Below are 22172 nucleotides of genomic sequence, written 5' to 3' on the forward strand. Positions count from 1 at the left end.
ACCGTCCTTTCAAGGTCTTGTCCCAGCATCTGTGTATGTGATGCAAGTCCAGACTTTTTGAACCATCCAGAGGTGGACGTGTGCTTTGGGTCTTTGTCTTGCTGCATAAACCATTTGTGTTGAGCCTCAGTAATGGCTTTGTAACCCTCCAGACTAATAAACATCAATGACTTTGTTTCTCATCTGTTCTTGAATCTCTTTAGAACGTGGCATCATGTGCTGCTTTTTGAGACCCTCCCTATCTACTTCTCAATGTCAGACAGGTTCTATTTAGAGATGTTTAGATTCAACAAGCCTGGTAGTAATCATATGTGAGTGTGGATGGAGAAACTGAACTCAACTGCTGAATGAATTTGGTCATTTGGTAGATTGGTTAGCTGAGGGGAAAATTACTTTTTCACATAGGGCAAGACGGGTTGGACAGTACTTTTCCTTTTCCTTCTTCAAAGTATACATTAAATAACCAGGATCTTTATTATCCATCCTTCATTGTTTGTGCTGTGAGCCGTCAAATCGCTAAACTGCTAAAAACGAAGCATCAGGGATAAGCCCTGCACTACAGTCTGTCTGTGCTTTCTGGTTCTGCAGCGGCGAACAGTAGATATCTGCATTGTAACTGATTTACCATGGCCTGTTGTCGCTGATTTAATGATCACTGACGTGCTCAGAACACCAGAGAAAGTAACTGGATCTCATCAGAAGTGTTTATATCTGTCAGCTGAAAGAGAAGTCGCAGTGAGTGAAGCCGCTGGAAGTTTTTTATTGTTTTCCCGTGTAACTTACCTCTCTCATTTTTTTGTTTGGAGACCTTCCAAAGATGTAATTATTTTTCTCTTGACTGGAAATGGAGCCAGTGAAGTGGAGCCCTGTGGAGTTTCATCTGCCACGTTACACGCCGCAAACACAATCTGAAGCGGCTCGGCGACAACAGCACAATTCTTTTCTCCTTTTAACCCTGATATTATAAACACACTGTGATCATCACCAGTGGGAAGTACACGTCGCTGAAGGTTTTCTCTATTTGTATAGCACACCTGGTAAATAGATGGAAAATAAAAGAATAGCTTTATTGAAAATGCCACAAGGTGTTTTTAAAGTGAAGTCTGATAAAGATGGCACCTTTCCTTAGACCTTTTTTTTAAAACTGAATATATAAAAACCTTAAAATCACAGTCATCACCATGACCTGGATGACTGAGAATCTACACAGACTAATTAGCAAACATGATGAGAATCTAAGCTAAGATAGCAACTACAGCAAATGCTAATCTTGACTTGTTAATATTGTCACTGTGAGCCTTGTAGAACGCTGATATCAGTATTTAGATCAACGTGCTGTCATGCTGTTGCAAGGAAGAGGCTAAAAAAACATCCTGAATACAAATATATGGGACAATTCTGTCACCCCACCATGTTGGTTTTGTGACACGTTCCAAAAAAAAGGCAATCATCTGCTTTATAACCGTCATACGGGAAAATATCCAACCAATCATGGACTCTAGTGCAGTGTAACTGTGCATGTGCGTAGTTTAGGTATAACCTGTGGGGAAAGAAACGCTTTTTATACCTTATTTTGGCAGAAAGTGGCCAAACTTTCCAAGCAGTTTTCATGGGATTTGACTGATGATTCGATACATGCAGCATGAATGCCACTGACCATGCCTTTTACCCACTTTTTCCTAGTATTCATTCTACATGCTGGCGTTTTAAACAGCCTTTAGTTTCACAGTGAGGCAGCCTTGCTAATGAATTATTTCTTGTTCTTTTTGCTGAGATAGCCACATTAATGACAGTGCTCACCTCATTATTTTTGCCCAGTACGGCAGTGATTAGTTTAAAGAAATACGAACAAAACAGAGCATGTTTTTTCCTTCTATAGCAGAATGAAAACAAGGTGTAGCCAACCATTCAGTGCTGCATTATGGTCTGACTATGCAGTATGAATGCCCTGCTAGTAACTGAAATTGCAGCAATGGCTCTCTCCCCATTCATTTAGATAGGGACTTGGTGTTAGTAGCCCAAAATAGCTGGTTGGGAGTGTTACCAAGATGACTGCTGAGTAGCAAGATTGGAGCTGCCAGCATGGCTGTAGACTCACAGCGTCATTATTTGATTTTTACAGGGCAAAATTTCAGGCCATTTGATGTCAAAGAGGGCAAAGATATTGTATTAGTTGTGGAGAAGAGTTGTTACAGTGTGTTCTTGTTCTTGTAGAACTGAAATCCTCAGAGATTTTATATAACAATGGCCAGAATGAGACACCAAGGATGCCTGACAGCTCTTTCGCTGGTGTCTCTATTCAGATCACGCCTTGCTGTTATTCCAGATGTCTTAGCTCATCTTTTCACTGTTGTCTCCGGAGACTAAAACAAAGTGAGACTGCTGTAAAGTAGCCACTTACAATAGTTTAAACAACAGTTTTTGTGGAACAGAGCGGCTAGAGAAACCATTAGCTCAACAAGTGTCCACAAACACGCTGTGAAGGGCCAGACAGACTGTTAATGACACTTAATGCTTCAGCAGCATGTCATGAATGATCACTAACCATATTGTCTACAGAGCATCAGCAGCTGCTCGTGTTGTCATTGCGCTCTGTATTGGCTCTGGCAGCCAGTTTTATCTGGACTTTATTGAAAGTGGCACAGCAGCTTTACTGTCTGCTCAGAGCTGTAAGTTTGACCTTTTACCTTGTTACACATTAATCAGTGACAAAACTATCTGGAGTCAGACGGAAGCCGCTTCCGTCTCCCTCTCACTTAACATAGTGTGTGTGTGTGTGTGTGTGTGTGTGTGTGTGTGTGTGTGTGTGTGTGTGTGTGTGTGTGTGTGTGTGTGTGTGTGTGTGTGTGTGTGTGTGTGTGTTGGGTCAGACTGCTTTGTCTTATCTGGGGTTGCTGGGTGATAAAGTTAGTGTGTTACAGCTGTACAGGCCTGTAGAACTGTATGTTTTAACGACCAAACACATAGAAAGCTTCCGGTCCATCAATAAGCTTTAATTGGATCAGATGTTCAACAGGGAGCGTCTAACTCATGCAACATTTTTGGAGCTGAAACCAATTCCAATTTTCAGAAAGAAAACAAATAAGTATAGACAGATGCAGACATATACATGTATAACTAGTTGGCAACTTACTGTAAAGACTCCGCACCAGCTCAGTTACATGCACTGCAGACAGCGTCGACAGTGCTGGAAACAATGGAGTCAAATACAACATATGTGATGCCACCACTTCTAGCTTATCCAAAAAAAAAAAAAATGCATTATGATCTCTTTCAGAAACCTGTAACATACAGCAAATGACCAAACCACATAGGAAGCTTCCACTGAATCAGATGTTAAACAGTGAGAACCTGTGCAGGATTTTTGGAGCCGAAACCTATTCCAGTGTTTACAAAGAAAATAAATAAATATAGACAAATGCAGACATATACACACATAGATGTACTGAAAAGGAAAAATCATTATTTATTAACATGCTAGCAATGCATTTCACAAGCTAGCCGGCAACTTATGGTACGTGTCCACAGGGGCGTTTTGACAGGAGAGACGCTTTACCTTCAGTCTTGTAAAGGCGTTGGACCAACGTGGCAGCTCAGTCACAAACATCCTCCTTTAGTTCAGTCAAAAGTGAGAGAAATAAATTTTAGTAAATAAATTCTGCTTGACATGTGGCATTAGCATAAAGTTGAGTGCAAATGAGGTGCGGGCAGCTAGTGGGCGATGCTACACTTCGTCATTCGGAACACAATGCGACCAGAATGCAATGCAAGGCATTTTACATCAACAATACGCAAAGCACCCAGAGAGCGCAGTACTCTATCAAGGCTGCTAAGTCGTTGTGCCATTTCTGACGGCTGAAATCTTGAAAAAATTTGTGGCGGTAATCACAACACTATAGAATGTAGCCATTTAATATAGATGTACTCACAAACAAAATGACCTGAGCGCAGGCATGTGTTACACATGTGTACATTATGTACGGACACAGCATTGCATGACCTACCTATGTGGTGGGTGGTGGGAATTGATGGGACTCGGAAATACTCCCACAATTTTAATCAATTGTGCCTTGTATCATTTCCAAAGGATAAGTCCCCGTAAGTCTGCGACAGTCAATTTGTAGTAGGGTCACAATCATGTGATTGTCAGCAGGCCACTGACGCAGTGTTCACTTGTTGTCATGGTTACAGTGACGCAGTGCCGCTGTCTCGCAATGATAGAGAAATCTTTAACAAATCCGTGGATCCAGACTAAGCAGCATCACTGCCAAAATCTAACCAGGTGGTCCTTGTGTCATTTCTGACCTTCCCTGAAAATTTCATCCAAATCCGTTAGTCCGTTTTTGAGTAAAGTTGCTAACAGACAGACAAACAGACAAACCAACGGCGATTGTGAAATAACTTCACCGAATTTCCGCCTCCTTGACGGAGTAATAAATGGAAAGCGTTAGACTGATGGGTCCTGTGGAAATGTACCATTACCGTGAAGACTCCACACCAGCTCTGCTACATGTGTTGCAGACAGTGATGACAGTGTTGTAAACAATGGAGTCAAATACAACATACAGTAAATGATGCCACCATTCCTAACTTATCCAAGCATTTTTTTCTGCTTTATGATCTGTTGAATAAATCTGTAACATACAGTAAATGCTAATACCAGTCTATCTTTGATCAGCTATTCTCTGTTAACTGAAATATCCTCACACACTGACTCTGAGACACATGTGTAACCTGCATGTCGAGTCAATTTCTTTTTCCTCCTCAGAGGAAGCCACAGAAATTTTTTTAATGGTATACAGAGTCTGTGTTTTGGTCCTGCTGATGTGCATCGTCGCTTTTAAGTAAGGCTGGTGATATTTCACATTTTTGTTATTGTCAGCAAATCCCATAACTAGAAAAGCAATGCATTAAACGAGTGTCAGCTCATTCCTCAGTGTCACAGACCTTTTTATTTTTTTGTTCAACATGAGTTAAGATTGCAGCCATGCAGTACAGGAACACAGTATCAGGGTGTCTTTGCTTATATAATAAGAGTAATAATAACTTTATTTATATAGCACCCGTAAGAACAACGTCAACAAGGTGCTTTGACATTCAAAACATGCAAACACAGAGAAAATCAAGCAAGACATAAGAAGACAAAATAAACAGTACAAATGGTAATAAGTTAATTTTATAATTAGCTAGATTAAACATATCGCATATCAAACAAAGGAACTAGGCAGTTTAACAATCAGAGAATAAGATTGGAGATGAAAAGTTGAGCCTACGTGTTTAAATGTTGCCAAACTGTCATCATCAGACCACCACACTGAAGTGCACACGTGGATTTACCAACAAGCAGCACTGAATACATAATAATAAGTTTTCATAAACTTTTAAACATGTTGGTTCTCAGCCACATTCTCTGTTAATAACGTCTTTTTTTTCCTCTGTAATTTTCTAAGTGTATTTCTGGATGTTTATTTGCGGTGGAAGATTGGAGTTACGACCTCCAGTGTGAGTTTTGACACCGCTCGCTGAAGGCAGGTTCTTTTGGATTTAAAGCTCCGTAATTGCTTCCATGAGCAGCGTGTCACTGTCGCTACCGCTGCAACAGCTGACTGTGCCGATAAAGTGGCCAAATCAGCAGAGCTAACTGCAGTTGGATTCCTGCAGATTTTTAGAATAGCAGCAGTCACCTGTCGCCTTTACCTCATGCAGAGTGTTTCCCTCACGTCTGTCTCTGCACCTCTCTTTAACCATCCCCAGCATAACCTCTGATCTCCACTAATATGAAGCAGTGTTGGCACTCTAATGTGGCTGTGACATGTTACAATGAGTCGATAGACTGTAATATATCTCTCGTATGATGTGCTGCTGCCATGAATACTAACGCACTATTCATCTGCAGCTTCAACAGTTTCCAAAATATGCACAGTTTACTTCTGTTTGCTTAAGGCTACACTGCCCAGCTGTTTATACAATTATGTACTGTTTTTATGAATAAAACAATAATGGCTCACATTAATTCATCATAACTGACTAATGTGAACATACCTAACTCCTGCAAAGCTAAATCAGTTTACTAAAAATATACCAGATGTTTGCACTAAATGCACAGAGGTTAAAGGAACACTGTGCAGAAAAACTAAAACATTTTGAGATCAGAGCTACATGTGAGAAGATTATTTCTAAAAGAATTTCACTGGATCCTAAATTACTTCTACTTGATTTGTGTCCAAAAGAACATCATAAAAATGATCAAATATCGATGAACCTCAGGTTTTTAAATACCAAAAAGGTGATAGCTATGTTCTGGAAAAAGCCTCACAGCTCAACCTTTGGATGTTGGATAAAACAAATGATGTCAAACCTTTTGCTAGGGAGGGTGGCCTGTAAACGAGGAAGACACGAAGCCAGTTCACTGCTAAACTAATAAATGTTTTAATCAGTGCTCTATCAGCTGCAGAACCAGCAGAATAAACGGACCAAACCTAAAAACATATTTATACAATTTCTGCATCACTAACTAAATACATGTAGGTTTCCATGGCAATGCGGTGCATACAGTGTGGGATGCTGTAACCACACGGCTTCATTCAGTGGTTTTAGTAAAGTGCTTATCACCAGGTTTAAAGATAAAACATTCTCCCTCAGCTGAGAATCTGTATTGCTCATAAATAGTCATATGGACATGATTTGGTTAAAGGGAGACGCTTCTTATAGACGAATTAAATCCTACACTCTGAACAACACCTGGACCAGGTTAGCTCCACAGCTTCAGTTACTATGGAGATCTAGCCTTCCTGATACAGAAAACTCTGACTTATGCTCAACATTATGTCGCTTTGTAGTTCATCCCTCAGGATTTGAGAGGGACGGTTTGTTGTTTATTGGTGTTCTGTTCATTCTTGTGGTTATTTTATATATATTATTGAGCTCTCTTTCAATGCTTGTGTGTAGGGCTGGATAAAGAAGATAGGGCCGCACTGAAAGCTACCGGTCTTCTTTTTGTGGGACTTGTTGGCAATAAGTAAAATGTAGAACATCTAAAATGAACAAATAAAATGTCTACCATGGAGTAAATGTGCTGAGTTAGACGCTCGCCGCCTCCCCTTTCCCTCCTTTGCTCTCCGAGAGGTTTTCCAAGGATACCACAGTCAGCTTTTCCCAGGCACCACTGGAGCTGGGCCACCGGCGGACGGTGGAGGCCGAGAAAGAAAAGGAGGGAGTGGAAAGTAGAGATGAGCAGGAGGGGGGATGGGAAGGCTCAGAGAGAGAGAGAGAAGAAGTGGAGATAGTGAAAGCACATGCAAAGACTTTGTTTACTTGCTGGGTTTTCTGTGTTCCCACCACACCCAGATAACTCACAGTTTGATACAGGACATAAACAGCGAAACCTCCTCTGCTGGACGAAAACAAGGCCGTATATCAAGCCTGGATGGTAAACTGTGACCTGAATGCAGGAGTTTTTGGGTTTAGACTTTACACCTTATGCCTGACTTCAGTGTCAATGAGGAGGTGGATTACATGATTTCATGTGTCTTTATCTGTTTTACTGTTCACTCTCTAGATTTGCATGACGTCTTGTTCGTTCCTAGTATCCATGTCTTAATATAGGACAAACCAAACAATATTCTCATGAAACCTTAAAAGTAAGATTTACATATATTACTAAACATTTAGCTAAAGGACTAATAATGGATATTTCTGGGAACATCTCCACAACAGGGGATGAAGCATTAACAGTGAACTGATTGTAAAAAAAGACACCACAAGTGAGTCCACACACTGTTGCCTAGTTTCAGTAATAAATTAGCCAGCAGTGAACAGGAAAACTAAAATTAACTGTTGGGTGAAGCCGATCGAGGAAGTTAGTTTGAACCGACAGTTTTTGTGGAATATTTTGCCAGTTTCTCTTCCAAATAGGCTAACATGAAGGTTTTATCTATCTATCTATCTATCTATCTATCTATCTATCTATCTATCTATCTATCTATCTATCTATCTATCTATCCAATAATTAATTGGATTGATTGATGGCTCGACCCTCAGAACTTAACTATAATAATTAAGATCAAATATTGATAAACCTTACCAAACTATATGCTAAAAAGGTAATGGCTTATGCTTTGGAAAAAGGCTCACAAATTGAAAAAAAAGCAAATGATGCTTAGCCTTAGAATTGAAAAATTATAAATATATATATATATATATATATATATATATATTTATATTTATATTTATTAAAGGACAAAAAAGAAAAAGGAAAGAATAATGTGACAAGAAATGCAGTTTTTTGAGGGCTTCCACTTATCGGTTGGAGAGAGCAGTTTTTTGTTGTTGTTTTTTATTTGTTTTGTTTTGTACATGTGTGCTTTAACCATAGTGGCCTCCTAATGTGGATCTCACACCAGAAATGAATCATCTTTTTACCTTGAAAAGATCTCCACAAGTACATGAAAATATTATTATGTGGTGACGTCATTTTTCACTCTGAATAATTGTGTTGAACATTTGAAATACAAAATGATCGACCAGTTAATGAAAGAATAATCGGCATATTAATCGAGATAGGAATGACAGACACACCCAGTTACACATGTACCTGTACTGACATATACACACAGTACACGCACACACACACACACACACACACACACACACACACACACACACACACACACACACACACACACACACACACACACACACACACACACACACAAACACTGCAGAATGTGAGCTTATTCAGGTCTTTGCTGTAATAAAGGCCCTAATCTGCCCATACACGCCATGAATGGAGACATTCCTCCTGCCTTACTCAACCACACACACACACACACACACACACACACACACACACACACACACACACACACACACACACACACACACACACATACACACATACACACACACACACACTCACACACACACACACACAGCCATATTTCACTGTTTATTACCAACAGATCTGCATTACAAGGTGCTAAAAGTCATCCTTAGACTTATAAAATACATTTGGTTAGATGCTTCCACCGTGTGACTAATCGGAGCGCCTCATTTCTGCTGATGACAGTTAAAGCTTGCTGTGGAAATGATTTGTGAGTCCGTCGCTGTCTTTGTTTCCCTTCATCTCTGGGAATTCCCCTCGTCCCCGCCTTTCCCTTCAGAGCCCCCTTTCTCCGGCCGAACCAATCAGAGCCCCCCGCCTTTTGTGCTTCCTATTGCTGTGACGCTGTGGGTCAGCGGTGGGGGTCATGGGTGTGACATGTCGCTCACATCGGGGTCACATTTCCTGGATGTGTGGAGGAGCTTTCACCGGTTTGTGTTGATCAGGTTGAAGGAAGTCAAAAGTTGTTGCAAAGTTTGGAAAAAAAGCTCCTGTCAACACGAGTTTAAAGAGGAATGATGTTATATCGTGTGTGTGTGTGTGTGTGTGTGTGTGTGTGTGTAGCTGGGTTCTGTCTGACTCGTTAATCCCTCCCTCCCCCATGTCTCTCTCCACTGTTTTCACACACACAGCTGTTTCCTGTTGAATATGAGCCTATTTAAGAGAAACAGGGAGGAAGAGAGAGAGGTTCGGTTTTAAACTGCTGCTGGGAATCACTTTGATTCCACTTTGAACTTTTACACACCTTTTGTTTTGGCTTAAAATCTTAACTTTAGTCGGTTTGTATTAAGTGCCACGTTCAAGCACAGCAGAGCATTTTGCACCGACTAAGACGAAAATCTTCCTGCTCAAAATTTGCTCCTCTGCAGGTCGGGAGACAACGTTGTGATTCTTATTTTAGTTTTGATATTGTCTGATTTGCTTCTCATATTTTTCTCCTAAAATTCACCAGGAGATGTAGGTGAGAAATGAGGAGAACAATTAGCAACAGGAGTCAAATGTTTTATATTTGTATAAAATAAAGCTCATATACAGCTTACACTGAGAAATGGATAAATTAGTTGAATTATCTCCTTTAAATCTGAAGTTTGACTCCTTTGACTAATTGTTCTCCTCCTTCCTCACCTATATGAGAATTTTAGGAGAAAAATATGAGAAATCCAAGCGAAAATAAAAATCACAATTTTGTCTCCTGAGTTATAGAGCAGCAAGCTGTGAGCAGTAAGATTTTCCTCTGGCTGCTCGGTTCCACTCATTTTCCAGCTCTATAAAAATCAATTAGCAGCCTCCTGGAACTTGCGTCAGCAGTGTGATCTGTTGCAGCGAAGATCGCCGTGCATGGAAAGCGCATTACTGTGGAAGACTAATGGAGGTGCACTGACAAATATCAATGCAGACACGATGTTCGCTGTAATGGATTACACAAAATTTTAGGGTTTGCTAATGGATTTTCATACCTTACAGAAGTGAAGTGAACTTAGCAGGAAACTTGCATCCAAGACTGCAAACTGAACAGCTTGTTGACACCGAGGAAACTGTTAGCATGCTTTCTGATTCAAGTCAACACTTGAAAAGGCATGGATATGTCCAGCAAACAAAGCTGAATGATTTAAACCCAGTGCACTTATATTTCACTGCACGTCTACAGAAACAGCACAGTCATAGCTAGAATTAGAGCTCAAAATGTCTTTTAACCAGTTTAACGAATTTATAATGACATCATCATAAAAAAGAAAACAAATGAAAGTTGAATTTCTTTTATTCAGTCCATTTTACAAATTTGAAAAGTCCCTAAATTTTAGTCACTAAAGTTTGCTGCACCAGAGTTGCTGATAGCATTAAGGAAAGCAGAATTATTTTTTGTTTTACAGAATCTGTTTTTTTTTTATTTTATCTGGGGCATGTGGAGTGAAGCAATTTTGATGAAATATAACCAATTTTAAGCTTGGATTTGGAGAGTTTTACTGATGCAATGGCAAATCAGAGTAGGAGAAGTCATGGGACAGAAATCTGATGATGGCTTCTGCTTATACAGTTGAGAAATGGTGTCATTTTGCTCATGTTCAGAAAATAACTTGCCGTTTGGTGGATTTTGGGGCTCAAAGGATTCAGGTCCTGCACTTATATTTCACTGCAATTCTGCACTTCTTTGGAAACAGCACAATCAACGCTAGAATTAGAGCCCAAAAATGTCTTTTAACCAGTTTCACAAATTTATAATGCCATCTATCATAAAAAAAAAGGAAAAAGTAAAGTTGAATTTCTTTTATGATTAATTTTACAAAAGTTGAGAAGTCCCTCGGTTTTAGTCACATGATTGTTGGCTGCACCAGAGTCACGGATAGCTTCACTTTTGCATTGAGGATCGCAGGATTTTTTTTAGTTTTTCTTTCTTTTTTTTTACACAATCTGTTTTTTTTTCTGCCATTTTTAAACTGGGGCATGTAGAGAGAACATATTTTGTCAAAATATCCCAATTCTAAGCTTGGATTTTAGAATTTTACCAATAGGATGACAAATCACAGCGTAGCTGAGGGATCATCGGAAAGAAATCTGATGATGATTTCTGCTTTTACAGTTGATAAACGGTGTAATTTTGCTCAGGTGGAGAAAATAAGTTGCGTTTCTTGATGGGTTTTGGGGTTCAGAGCTTTTACAGTTGGTAAATGGGGAAATTTTGCTCGTGGACATTGACAGTCTGGAAACAAAAATGATTCTGATCATTTTTAGACAGCTAGAAAACAATGGACCATGCTGTGGGAATTAGCCTATAATCCAGTTTATTATATGCATTTCTCATTCATACAAATGAAGTCCACCGTCCCCTCCCTTTCCTCTGGAAACTGGCGGCATGTGGAAGTCAGTTTCTGTTTCTACTTCATGAACATATCAGTATGCTGGCAGGTTTTATTCATTTTTGTTCAAGCTGTAAACAAGTCAGTGGTATATTATCAGCTGATGAAGTTGTCGAGCCAAACAAACAAGCACATTTTGCAAATCCCATCTGCACATTAAAAGTAATTTGGATTTTCATAGCTCCGTTTTGGTCTCCACCAGCTCCTGAGGTAAATATCTGTTTGTTTAGCAGCTAAATCCTCCGTTAAGTTCATCACCTGTTAACTTTTTGGGCAAGTTGTGTCAATAAATTTATTAGAACTTTGTAGCTGAGAACAAGAAAGTTGATGAAAATGGAGTTTGAAGGCTGTTAACCCAAAACAAAGAAGAAAAAAACGCCAGGATGCTGACAAAGAGTGTGTGGTGGCACTTTTCAGATCACACATAACCATTTGATCCATTGGTGATAGGAAAATATTGATTGAGATTTTAGAGCTTTCAGTCATAAGTCACGTCAGGCTGTGTGGATAAAACATGGTTTATATTAACACAATGATCCGATTGTGTCAATTGAGTCCCTTCAGTTTATGATCCTGGTATAAATTCAGAATACTGCCCATCTATGCAGCGTCCTTTACAGAGACATAATGGCTCTAATGTGATTAGGGCGGGTTACATGTTTTCTGCCTTTGTTGCATCGATTGATGTATTTATAAATCAATGAGCACAGTGAGAATTAAATAAGGAAGAAATACAAGAAATGACATTGTTATAATAATCAGGTTAAGCCCTGTAATCCGATTGTTTGGATCTTTTAAGTTTGGTTAGTGTATAATAAGAGGACTGCAGCTGTAATAGATTTATTTCCTTCTCCTCTGCAGAGTGAGTCGGTCAAATACTTCTTGGATAACTTGGATCGGATCGGGCAACTGGTGAGTCACTGACTGCTCAGATCTTACTTTGTGTTTCTTCACCCCTTTCAACTTGTTACAAAAATATTTATCTTCTTTTCTCAGAACTATATTCCAAGCAAGCAAGACATTTTGTTTGCGAGGAAGGCGACTAAAGGGATTGTCGAGCATGACTTTGTCATCAAAAAGATTCCCTTCAAGATGGTGGACGTTGGAGGCCAAAGGTCCCAGAGGCAGAAGTGGTTCCAGTGTTTCGACGGCATCACATCGATACTGTTCATGGTGTCTTCATCAGAGTACGACCAGGTACCGGCATTCTCAACACATTTTCGACTGTGCAGTAAAAATTATGCAGAAATATTTATCAGTGAGACTTTTTGAATAACTGGAAAGGACCAGAAAGGTCAGAGAGAAGTTTACACAAAGCTCTCTTTGTTTAAACTCACCAAACGTGATTGCTAACAGTCAAACCAACAGTCATATGACAACGGCCAGATCCTTCTGTGGTTAGATAAAACCGCTACAAACCAAAGACTAACACTGAGTCTGTGTGATTCCAGGTGTTGATGGAGGATCGCAGGACAAACCGTCTGGTGGAGAGCATGAACATTTTTGAGACCATCGTCAACAACAAGCTCTTTCTGAACGTGTCCATCATCCTCTTCCTCAACAAAACAGACCTGCTGGTGGAAAAGATTCGCACAGTGGACATCCGCAAGAACTTTCCCGAGTTCAGAGGAGACCCTCGCAGGCTAGAGGACGTACAGGTACGCAGATGGTTTTGATGTTGCTGCATTATGACGCATTGGTTGTCAGTTTTCAACTTGCATGTTCATTTGTTAAGACACTGGATAGCATCTGAAACATCGACAACCCATCTGAGAAATCAGACAGTTTTTGTGACTGAATAACTGAGAAGCAACCAAGAACAAATCAGAAATTTATACTTCTTTCTCAGGGTTTTTTTTCTATTTTTACATAGCTGCAAGCTCACACAGCACTAATTATTCATGCAGAGTCTGTACCAAAATGTGTAACAGTTCACTTTTTTTTACAGTTCTGCAGTTTCATTTAGCAGACACTTTTATCCAAAGCAGCGAACACCTGAGAGTAGATACAACACAAGCAAGGATCTAGTCAGGAGAAAACAGCCTGGATAAGAGCCATAAAACAATACATTTATACATTTTTATACAATTATTGTTTTTCACCCCCTTTCAAATCATTTGACGGATATACCAACTACTAAGTTTTACACAGAGCCATGGACAGTATATACAGACGGATGAACTCTCCGCAACGTTTTTGTGCCAGTCTGCAAACTTCATTTCTGCTTTAACCCTTACAAGGCCATGTTTCTGGAGAAGTACATATACAAAACATATACTAAAACCACCTAATCCATAAAAATATCGATCAAGTCTTGCGAGGTCGCATTGTCGTAGACGTTCGCCATTGTGAATTTCGGCCGTGTTATTACGGTACACGGCCCGATAAAAGCTTCGTAATTGTGGCTTCTTTATACGGCTTTATCGTTTGAAATAAGCAAATTTGGGGCCAATGTTTATATCTTATCATTGGTCGACTTAAACATACGGGTGTGTGCATATTTTATGTTAATTAGCGAGCTGAGAATGTTCGGTTTCGGCTGTGTGTACGAGTATACTCGGTCCCAGCTTTTTAAGGGTTAAAACTGCACATTTGAGCATGAGGATTAGAGCTTACATGAAGTGGACATTTGGGGAACTGTCTAGAGTCTTTGGCATAAATTTGTTTTTAAAAAACACGGTTTTGAGGGGAGAAATTAAAAATTTGATGAAACTTCTTCTGTTGCATTATGGGTTGTTTGTAGCCTTATGGCCAATTCTTGCTTTCCACATGTGCGCAGACCAAAGTGAACTTTAAAAGTAGACGCAGTTCTTTTCATAAGTCCATGCTAGTCTGCACAGACAGTTACATTGAACCGAGGCGGTATCACCATAACTATTCCTGAGATGTGTCAAACACAGTGGATAGACATTGCACAGTATTTCTGGAGAACTTCTTTCCGCTGTGTTTGGACTCCGTTGATATAAGCTCCTCTAAAGTCTGACAGCTACTATTTAAATTACAGCTAATTTAATGATTAATTGTGAAGGTGTGGATGGTGGAACATCAACGTGCAGTCTCCTTTGAGCACAATTTGTTTTCTTCATGCTTTCAGTGTAGACAAAATTTCGCTGGAGGACCGCAATCATGGAAAGCATAAATTGGCCTTTGAAGTTCTCAGTTTAGCCACTTTGTTAAAGTCCTGGAAGAGTTTGTCTGGAGGAAATAAAAACTGATGAGGGAGAATGAGTCAAAATTGTCTCAGAAACAGACCAGCCAGAGAAAATTCTTCCTCCAAGAGCCTGAGGCTGGTGTTAGACATTACACATTTCCACGAGGGTCCACTCGAACACGATTGATGGAAATTTAATTTCTCTTTTTAATTTTTTCTTTAATTTTCCATGAGAGTCTGCTGTGGATATCTGCATGCCACCCACACAAGAACAGTAGAGCACATGCTTGGCAGCAATGTGCATGCATGAAATATGTAGTTGTTGCACTTGTAGGCATGTTTAGCGGAGTAGAAAGTAGTATAATAAAAACAACTATATGATGTCCACAGCTGTCTGTGTGTGAGTAGAATCAATGCTTCGGAGAAAAGTGGAAGCATTTCCTGCTTTCTGTGAAAGTATTTCAGGTTATATTTCATGAGAGAAAAAGCACCAATGAGTGGCTGTCATCTCTTTTCAAAAACCAGCGTGTTAGAAAAGGAGGTGTCATGTTGTATTTGAGGAAACAACACACACCTACTCCAGGTCTCACTGTTCCTCCTCTGCTTCTTCCAGGCCTTTCTGGTGCAGTCATTTAGTCGGAAGAGGAGAAACCGGGGGAAGCCACTTTTCCACCACTTCACCACAGCGGTAGACACAGAAAACATCCGCTTCGTCTTTCATGCCGTGAAGGACACTATCCTGCAGGAAAACCTCAAAGACATCATGTTGCAGTGACCTTGGTGCCACAGACCAACAGCTTCTTTGACTCTAACTGTAAGACCAGCCATGAATCCAGGCCTGGAGGACTTCTGAGAAGGTCTGACACTGCAGCCTGTGAGCTGATATTAACACTGACCTGTGGAACAGTCAGTGGAGCCATTCAGTGCAGATCTAACTGAACTCTTAACCTGTGGAGCCGTGAAGTGACTGTAGACCCGTGGACCTGTGGAAACCCTGCGTTTAGCCTGTATAAATGTGTGAATGCTGGAAATACAGTCAGCTGCTCCTCCTCACACAGGCTCAGAAATGTATAAACATGTAGAGGAAAGCACCAACTACATGACATGAGAGCACTGAAAGTGTTTTTTTTTTCTCTTGTGTACATAAGACTAATGACAACCGTGTCACTAAACTGAGTCACACTGCTGCCTGTCAAAATGAGAAGCTGGCAGGAAAGAGTGCAAAGGCAGGAAGAAAGGCAGAAGATTTAGAACGAGTTGAAAAATGCCTTGTCTTAAAGTCCACGTGACGGAGGGAGAGGGGTGAGGGTTTGGGCCCTCGCTGGTCATATGCTGTGTTATGTGATAAGGTTGCACAAGTGTTCCTGTCAATGAACTTTAACAGAGGAAGAGAAGAAGCCCTTTTTTACACTCCCTGTCCTCTCCTGTGCTGTCTCTTTCTCCTCCTTCTTCTTCTTCCTCTAGTGTTTATTCTCATGTTCCTGCCATCGCACAAGACATGAACATCTGCAGACAAGTCTTATCCCATCCGACTCCTCACAATAGTCGGATTGTTCGTCTGCTGCAGAATCAGTAGACATCAAATGAGCAGTTTAAAGAAAAACCCGCAGCTCCTGGTCTTATATGAATTACAGCTCATCTCTATCTTTAGACCTTTCTTCCTTTTTCCACTCTTCCCTCCAGAACCCCAGTAGATGCACCACAACAACAAGACGCAACCTGAGGCATACTGTGTATTTACAAGAAGGCTTTGGTGTGTGGTTACACTGCATGTTCCTGTCGTTTTGTCCCGTAAGCATGAAGGGAACAGCAGAACAGACAGGGCTGAACTGTAAATGACCTTTTCCCCGTGTTTCTGGCAGCCATGTTGGACTTCTGTAGCAGTCGGGTGGAAAGCTTTACTCGGCAAAACGGCAAAACAAAAACAAGGAATATGAACAAGCCAGACTGAACACAACCACAAAGAAGTTAGGACGTCCTGGAAAGAACCGTGTAGTTTAACACCACAATGAAAACAGCAAAGTCCTGTAAGGAAACTGCCCCATTTACAGCCAAATTACTGCTCATGCATTACCTGTCCATTATTGAAAATAAGATTTTCTCTTTATTTTGTTTGTCTGAAGACATTTCTAACTTTCAGCATTCTGCCTAAAAAACTCAAAATTTGCTGTGTCCAGCTTCTCTATTCTGTTTGCAAATTAAATATGTTTAACTTTTCAACTAAGAACCAGTACTTCAAAGATTTTTGCCATTTTAAAACTGCACTGGTCGATATATTTTGTATTAACAGCAGAATATAATACCATAATACAATGGTTTTAGTGTGTTTCAGGTCATGTTTTTGTATTATAATCTGCAACTCTGCCAGTTTGGTACATCTTTCTCATAGCCTTGTTTAAAGCTGCTTCCAGCACAAAAGCCCCAAAAACCAACTATTTACCCAATACCAAACTGCGGACAGACAAATTAGCTTAGAGACCACAGCTGCAAATTAGCATGATGCTATAAACTGATTGTTGTCCAGAAAATAGTGCCATTTGAGCCATTTAAAAAAAATAATTACATTTTTTAAAAATAATGGTGTATTAGACATTTGCTATTTGGGATTGATTCTCACCTTCTCCACAGCTGGAATGGTTTGAGTGTCTTTCAGGTTGTTGTTTTTGTTTTATAGTCTGTAATTTGACCTGTTCGGTTCATCACTCTCATAGTCTTGTTTCCAGTTGTTTTCAGCATCACAGCCCCAAAAAACAAGTATTTGCCCAACATCAGACAAATTTAGCAACTAGTTGGTTAGCTTATCGATCACAGGTGCTAAATGGTGCTAGATGAAGCTATAAACTACTATTGTCAAGAAAATAGCAACATTTGAGCCTTTTTAATAAATCACTTTTTTAAAATAATGGCATATTTAGGAGCTAAAGAGCCAGATATTTACTGAAGAGTTGGTGGAGACCAAAAGCGGAGCTGAAAGAGAGTGAATATCAGATTAACATAGATGTAAATTAATAAAAATGGTCCAACACATTTGTAAACTTTACTATATGATCATGTTTGCAGCTGGTGGCCAAAAAAGAAACCAATAATTAACAGATTAGTTGCTATTTGCAGCCCTGTTTATGTCTGCTCTTCCAGTGAGAATTAATGTAGCAGAAATAAAAAGACCGTCGCTATGGTTTTCTTGCAGTTTACCATCCTCTGTGCACTGATTTACAACTGTGGTTACACTGCTGACCAGAACTACGTCTGAGTGTTTTCTGTTATGTGATTTTAATGGATACCTGCCAGCCAACCAGAAGCATCCACTAATACCATGCACTTTCCAAAAAATCATTTGCTTCCTTATATGTTCTTGAGTGGAGAAATGAATCAGAGCGGAGTGAAACGAAAACGTTGATTTGATTCTAAACATTTTGCCTGATTTGCATTTTGGTACGCAGCAGCAGCTCTTCCCACCCTGAGTTTTAAGTCCACATGGCCTCGAGGGGAATGAGGCGAACCATGAACATTTCCACACGCCTTCATAAGTCTGTATTTAACCGTGTTATTTGTATGTGCTCATCATGACACGCTGAGCTTCCTGTATATAGAATACTGTAAGTATTTGACTGACACTGTGTGTACACTTTACACTACCAACACCACTCTAACAGTATCACTGTAACTGTAACTGGTATGTTGCTGTAATGTCGTCGACTAACCTACTTTTTCCACTCACACAAATTTTTTTTATTATTATTTGTAAAGTCTCGTCATTGCACTGGATGGAAAACGTCTGGGGGAAGAAGAAGGCAGCGAAACAAATAAACAGACTTTGAAAAGCGACCAGAGGATGAAGAGAGGGAGGTCTTCTGCTTTTTGTTCTTTTGTTTCGCGGTGCCTCAGCTCTGTGCTCTGTGGTGAAATACACTGCCGTTTGCTGACATGCTGTTTCTTTATTTTTTCTCTGTGTGCGTTTGAGTGTGTATATGTGGCAAAGCAAGAGGTCGAGACCCTGTGAGCTTGGAAGATTTTAGCAGAGGATTTTTTGAAAAGTGTTATTCAAATATGTTTTTCTTACGTCCTAGGGCTGTTTAATCGGTATTTATGAACACGAGAAGCTCTCTAGCAGAAGTTCCTGATATCATAAGTGAGAGGCCTCATTCCACAAAATGTAATATGAAGCTCATCAGCCGGAGCTATCAGACCGCTGGGCATGAGAGTAAAGCTGAAGTCGGGCGATATCTCAGTTACCCAGCAGAGTCTGACCTTTGCTTTGGCTTTTAATCAGAGGAGCTCCGCTACATAACAGGCTGCATGTCTCAGGAGACAGGGAGGGAGCCCAGAAACAACCAGAGCAGAGTTCTAGTGTTGTTTCAGAAATCGCTGGTTAACATGGATTCATTTACTCAGGAAGCGAGCAGAATGTAATTCACGGACTCATGTGACAGCCGACGGGATCCCACCGAAAAGCACAGGAGTGACCTTGTGAGTAGCGCAGACTGGGGGAGGGACGGACAAAGGGAGGAAGAGGGAATACAAGAAAAAGTAAGAGGATAGAGGGAGGGAGGCGGGGGAGGGGAGGAGGTCATGTTTCCTCTGCTGAGCCCACTTCCTGTCCCGATCCCAAAATGGAGTAAGAGTGGCGTCCCTCAGCCCGTTTCGATCGGCCCCCTCCTCCCACGCAAACACACATCAGAGAAACCCGAACCAGCCTCCTGTTGATCCGACAAAGGAGATGAGAGGAAAAAGCAGGGAGCAGAAAAATCTATCCCCCAGTGGTCTCTGAAACATAAGGAAGCGTTCGTTTACAGAGGCACCGAGGCACAGGACATTTTGTCCTCAAGTTGCACTTCAGCATGTGTGTTTCATCTGGAGCCTGTAGACTGTCTGTGTGTGTTTCTGGGGTAAAACGTGTTCAATCGTATATTGTGTTCAATGCAGGATGGCCTAACCAAACTTTCCCTATCCCTAGCTTCTTAAACTACAGATAATAAACTAGTAAAATCACAGAAAAAATTATATATATATATATATATATATATATATATATATATATATATATATATATATATATATATATATACATACACACTCACATACACACACACACATATATATATTAAAAACAATTTACAGTTATCTTACAATGTTTCCTAATGTTTTCCTATTTTAAACTATTGATATTAATTAGTAACATGCAAATACAGCTTTTCTACATTTTTGATAACCTGACATTTGTGAAATTGCCACTGCCGTTTTGTCAGCCAACAGAGGTGAAATTAACCTGTGTTCTTTCTAACAGCCAGCAGGAGGTGACTTCTCTGGTTGCAGAAGTAAGTCAAATTGTATCAGAATCTATGAGAGGATGACTCTACTTCTAACTTGATTTGTTACCTCAGTAAACGTTCTCCAAAACTGGCCCACCAGAGCGTCCAGTCTGGCTAACAGGACATCTTTGCAAAGGGTAAAAAGTAGAAGACACTAACTGTAAATTGTAAATCTGCAAAAATGTAAATTTTGGTCATTTCTGGATCTTGACAAGTTTTTGTTTTAATCATAAATTAAAATATTATATTGTTCAGTTCCAGATACCTGTGACTGAATGTTTTGTGCCTTTGTAGACACTTTGTGATCTGTAAGTTGTAATGTGTAAATGATAAACTGAGGCATAATATTGTTAAAATTGAACTTAGTTTTCTAAAGAAATTTCAAGTTGTTCATACTGTTGTGTAAAAACATTATGAACTATTATGTGGTTATTTATAGGTTTATGGTCAGATTTTATTGGTCTTGTATGTGGCCCCTGAACTAAATGTGTTTGGCACCCCTGATCTAGACTACAGCCATGCCATAGTAACCATCAAATACTGCCCAGAAGACCATAATAACCATCTAGTGAGAACACTTTATATCAATGAATAACCACCTGTAAACACACAATGAGCCACTGAACGCATCCTACTGAATGTCCTACAACCACAGCCATGAAAAAATATTAAAGCAACACCTTTGCAACTCACCAGCTAGTGGTAATTGGAATGAATCTGTCAAAACCTCCTTGCAGCCAAGTGGCAACCACCCAGCAACGACCTCGGCATCATTAAAGCAACAGCTCACCTCGCTTTGCTTAGTCAGCAAGACCACATAAATGAAAAGATTCTATTAGTGCTCTGCTGCTCAGGTTATGCATTAGTACAAAAAAGTGAACCCCCCCAAGAGTCTGTTGACGAGTCTACAAGTGCCATCACACACATTTATCTGCTATGTGAAGTTGGTCTCATGACTCTGGTTAAGCAGAGGTTTCCCTCAGGCTGTTTTGATCGGACCTACAGTCGAACTCTGATATTTAATAATGTCAAGCACTCCCTCAGTTGCTGCCTCTGAATCATACGACGAAACATAAACAACCACGCGGTTCATTAGCCGATGATCTGGCCGTGACACATCGCTGTTCTTCAGGCCCTCGCATCATTAAACCACTTCTGTTTTAGTTCACACTGACACTGGAATTAGCAGACGTCTGACGTCTTATCTTCTCTACTGGAAGTGTTTCCCAGCAAGGGTTTTTAATCAGGGGAAGAATAACGCACAACTGGTATGCAACTTCTAACTGTTGCTTTACAGATCTTAACCTTTTATCGAACCATTTGTTCTATTACTGGGCAGATGTCTCCCTCTATGGGTTTAAAAGATGTAATGCAACAGTTTCCTGCATTTTTAAAAACTCCCATCTTTTATCTTCCAACTCAAAATAAATAAAAACACACCAGCGTCAACTTTCGTACCTGCTGACATTTAAGAATGGTACATAACTACGGCACAACGATTCACACGAGCACAAAAATGACATTTTCCCACCAGCATTAACGACCAACCTCAAAGACAGAAATGTCTGGAGGTCTTCTTGACTTTTTGGAAATGTCAAAAAAAATGTTGCTATCCATGAGAAAACCCTTTCTTTAGTACTGACGCCTCAGAATTTAAGATTTTAGTGTGGCTCGACTACTAGAAGAGCATCGGGAGCTGCAAACAATTGAAGTTGAACATCCCCCTCGAACAGGCGAGGTGATTTCAGTGGATCCAAAAGATGCTTCCATTGTAGAAAGCAAACAGCTTCAATCAAATGTCAGTGAATTTATTAAGTGTTACTTGAGTGGATGCTTCCATGGCGTCAGCACTAAATGGAAATTTAAAGAAAAAACTGCTGAACACAAATGTGATCCAAATGTAGATATCCACACAAATTTGTCGTGAAATAACCAGAACTTTTGTATGTTTACATACCTGGTTGAGACACTGTTTT

At 40.1% G+C, this 22172-nt stretch overlaps 1 protein-coding gene across 1 annotated transcript in view; it reads left to right on the top strand.

Annotated features, from left to right (window-relative positions):
- The window catches only part of gna12a (guanine nucleotide binding protein (G protein) alpha 12a), a 42154-nt gene extending 23344 nt beyond the window's left edge, over nt 1-18810 (top strand). The window contains exons 3-6 of the mRNA XM_051951376.1: nt 12598-12648; nt 12733-12933; nt 13188-13394; nt 15501-18810. Of these exons, the coding sequence (XP_051807336.1) occupies nt 12598-12648; nt 12733-12933; nt 13188-13394; nt 15501-15662 (621 nt within the window). The 3' untranslated portion in view covers nt 15663-18810. The remainder of the gene's footprint in view (nt 1-12597; nt 12649-12732; nt 12934-13187; nt 13395-15500) is intronic.
- The last annotated feature ends 3362 nt before the right edge of the window (nt 18811-22172 follow it).

This window comes from Acanthochromis polyacanthus, chromosome 7 (assembly GCF_021347895.1).
Source record: "Acanthochromis polyacanthus isolate Apoly-LR-REF ecotype Palm Island chromosome 7, KAUST_Apoly_ChrSc, whole genome shotgun sequence".
NCBI lineage: Eukaryota > Metazoa > Chordata > Actinopteri > Pomacentridae > Acanthochromis > Acanthochromis polyacanthus.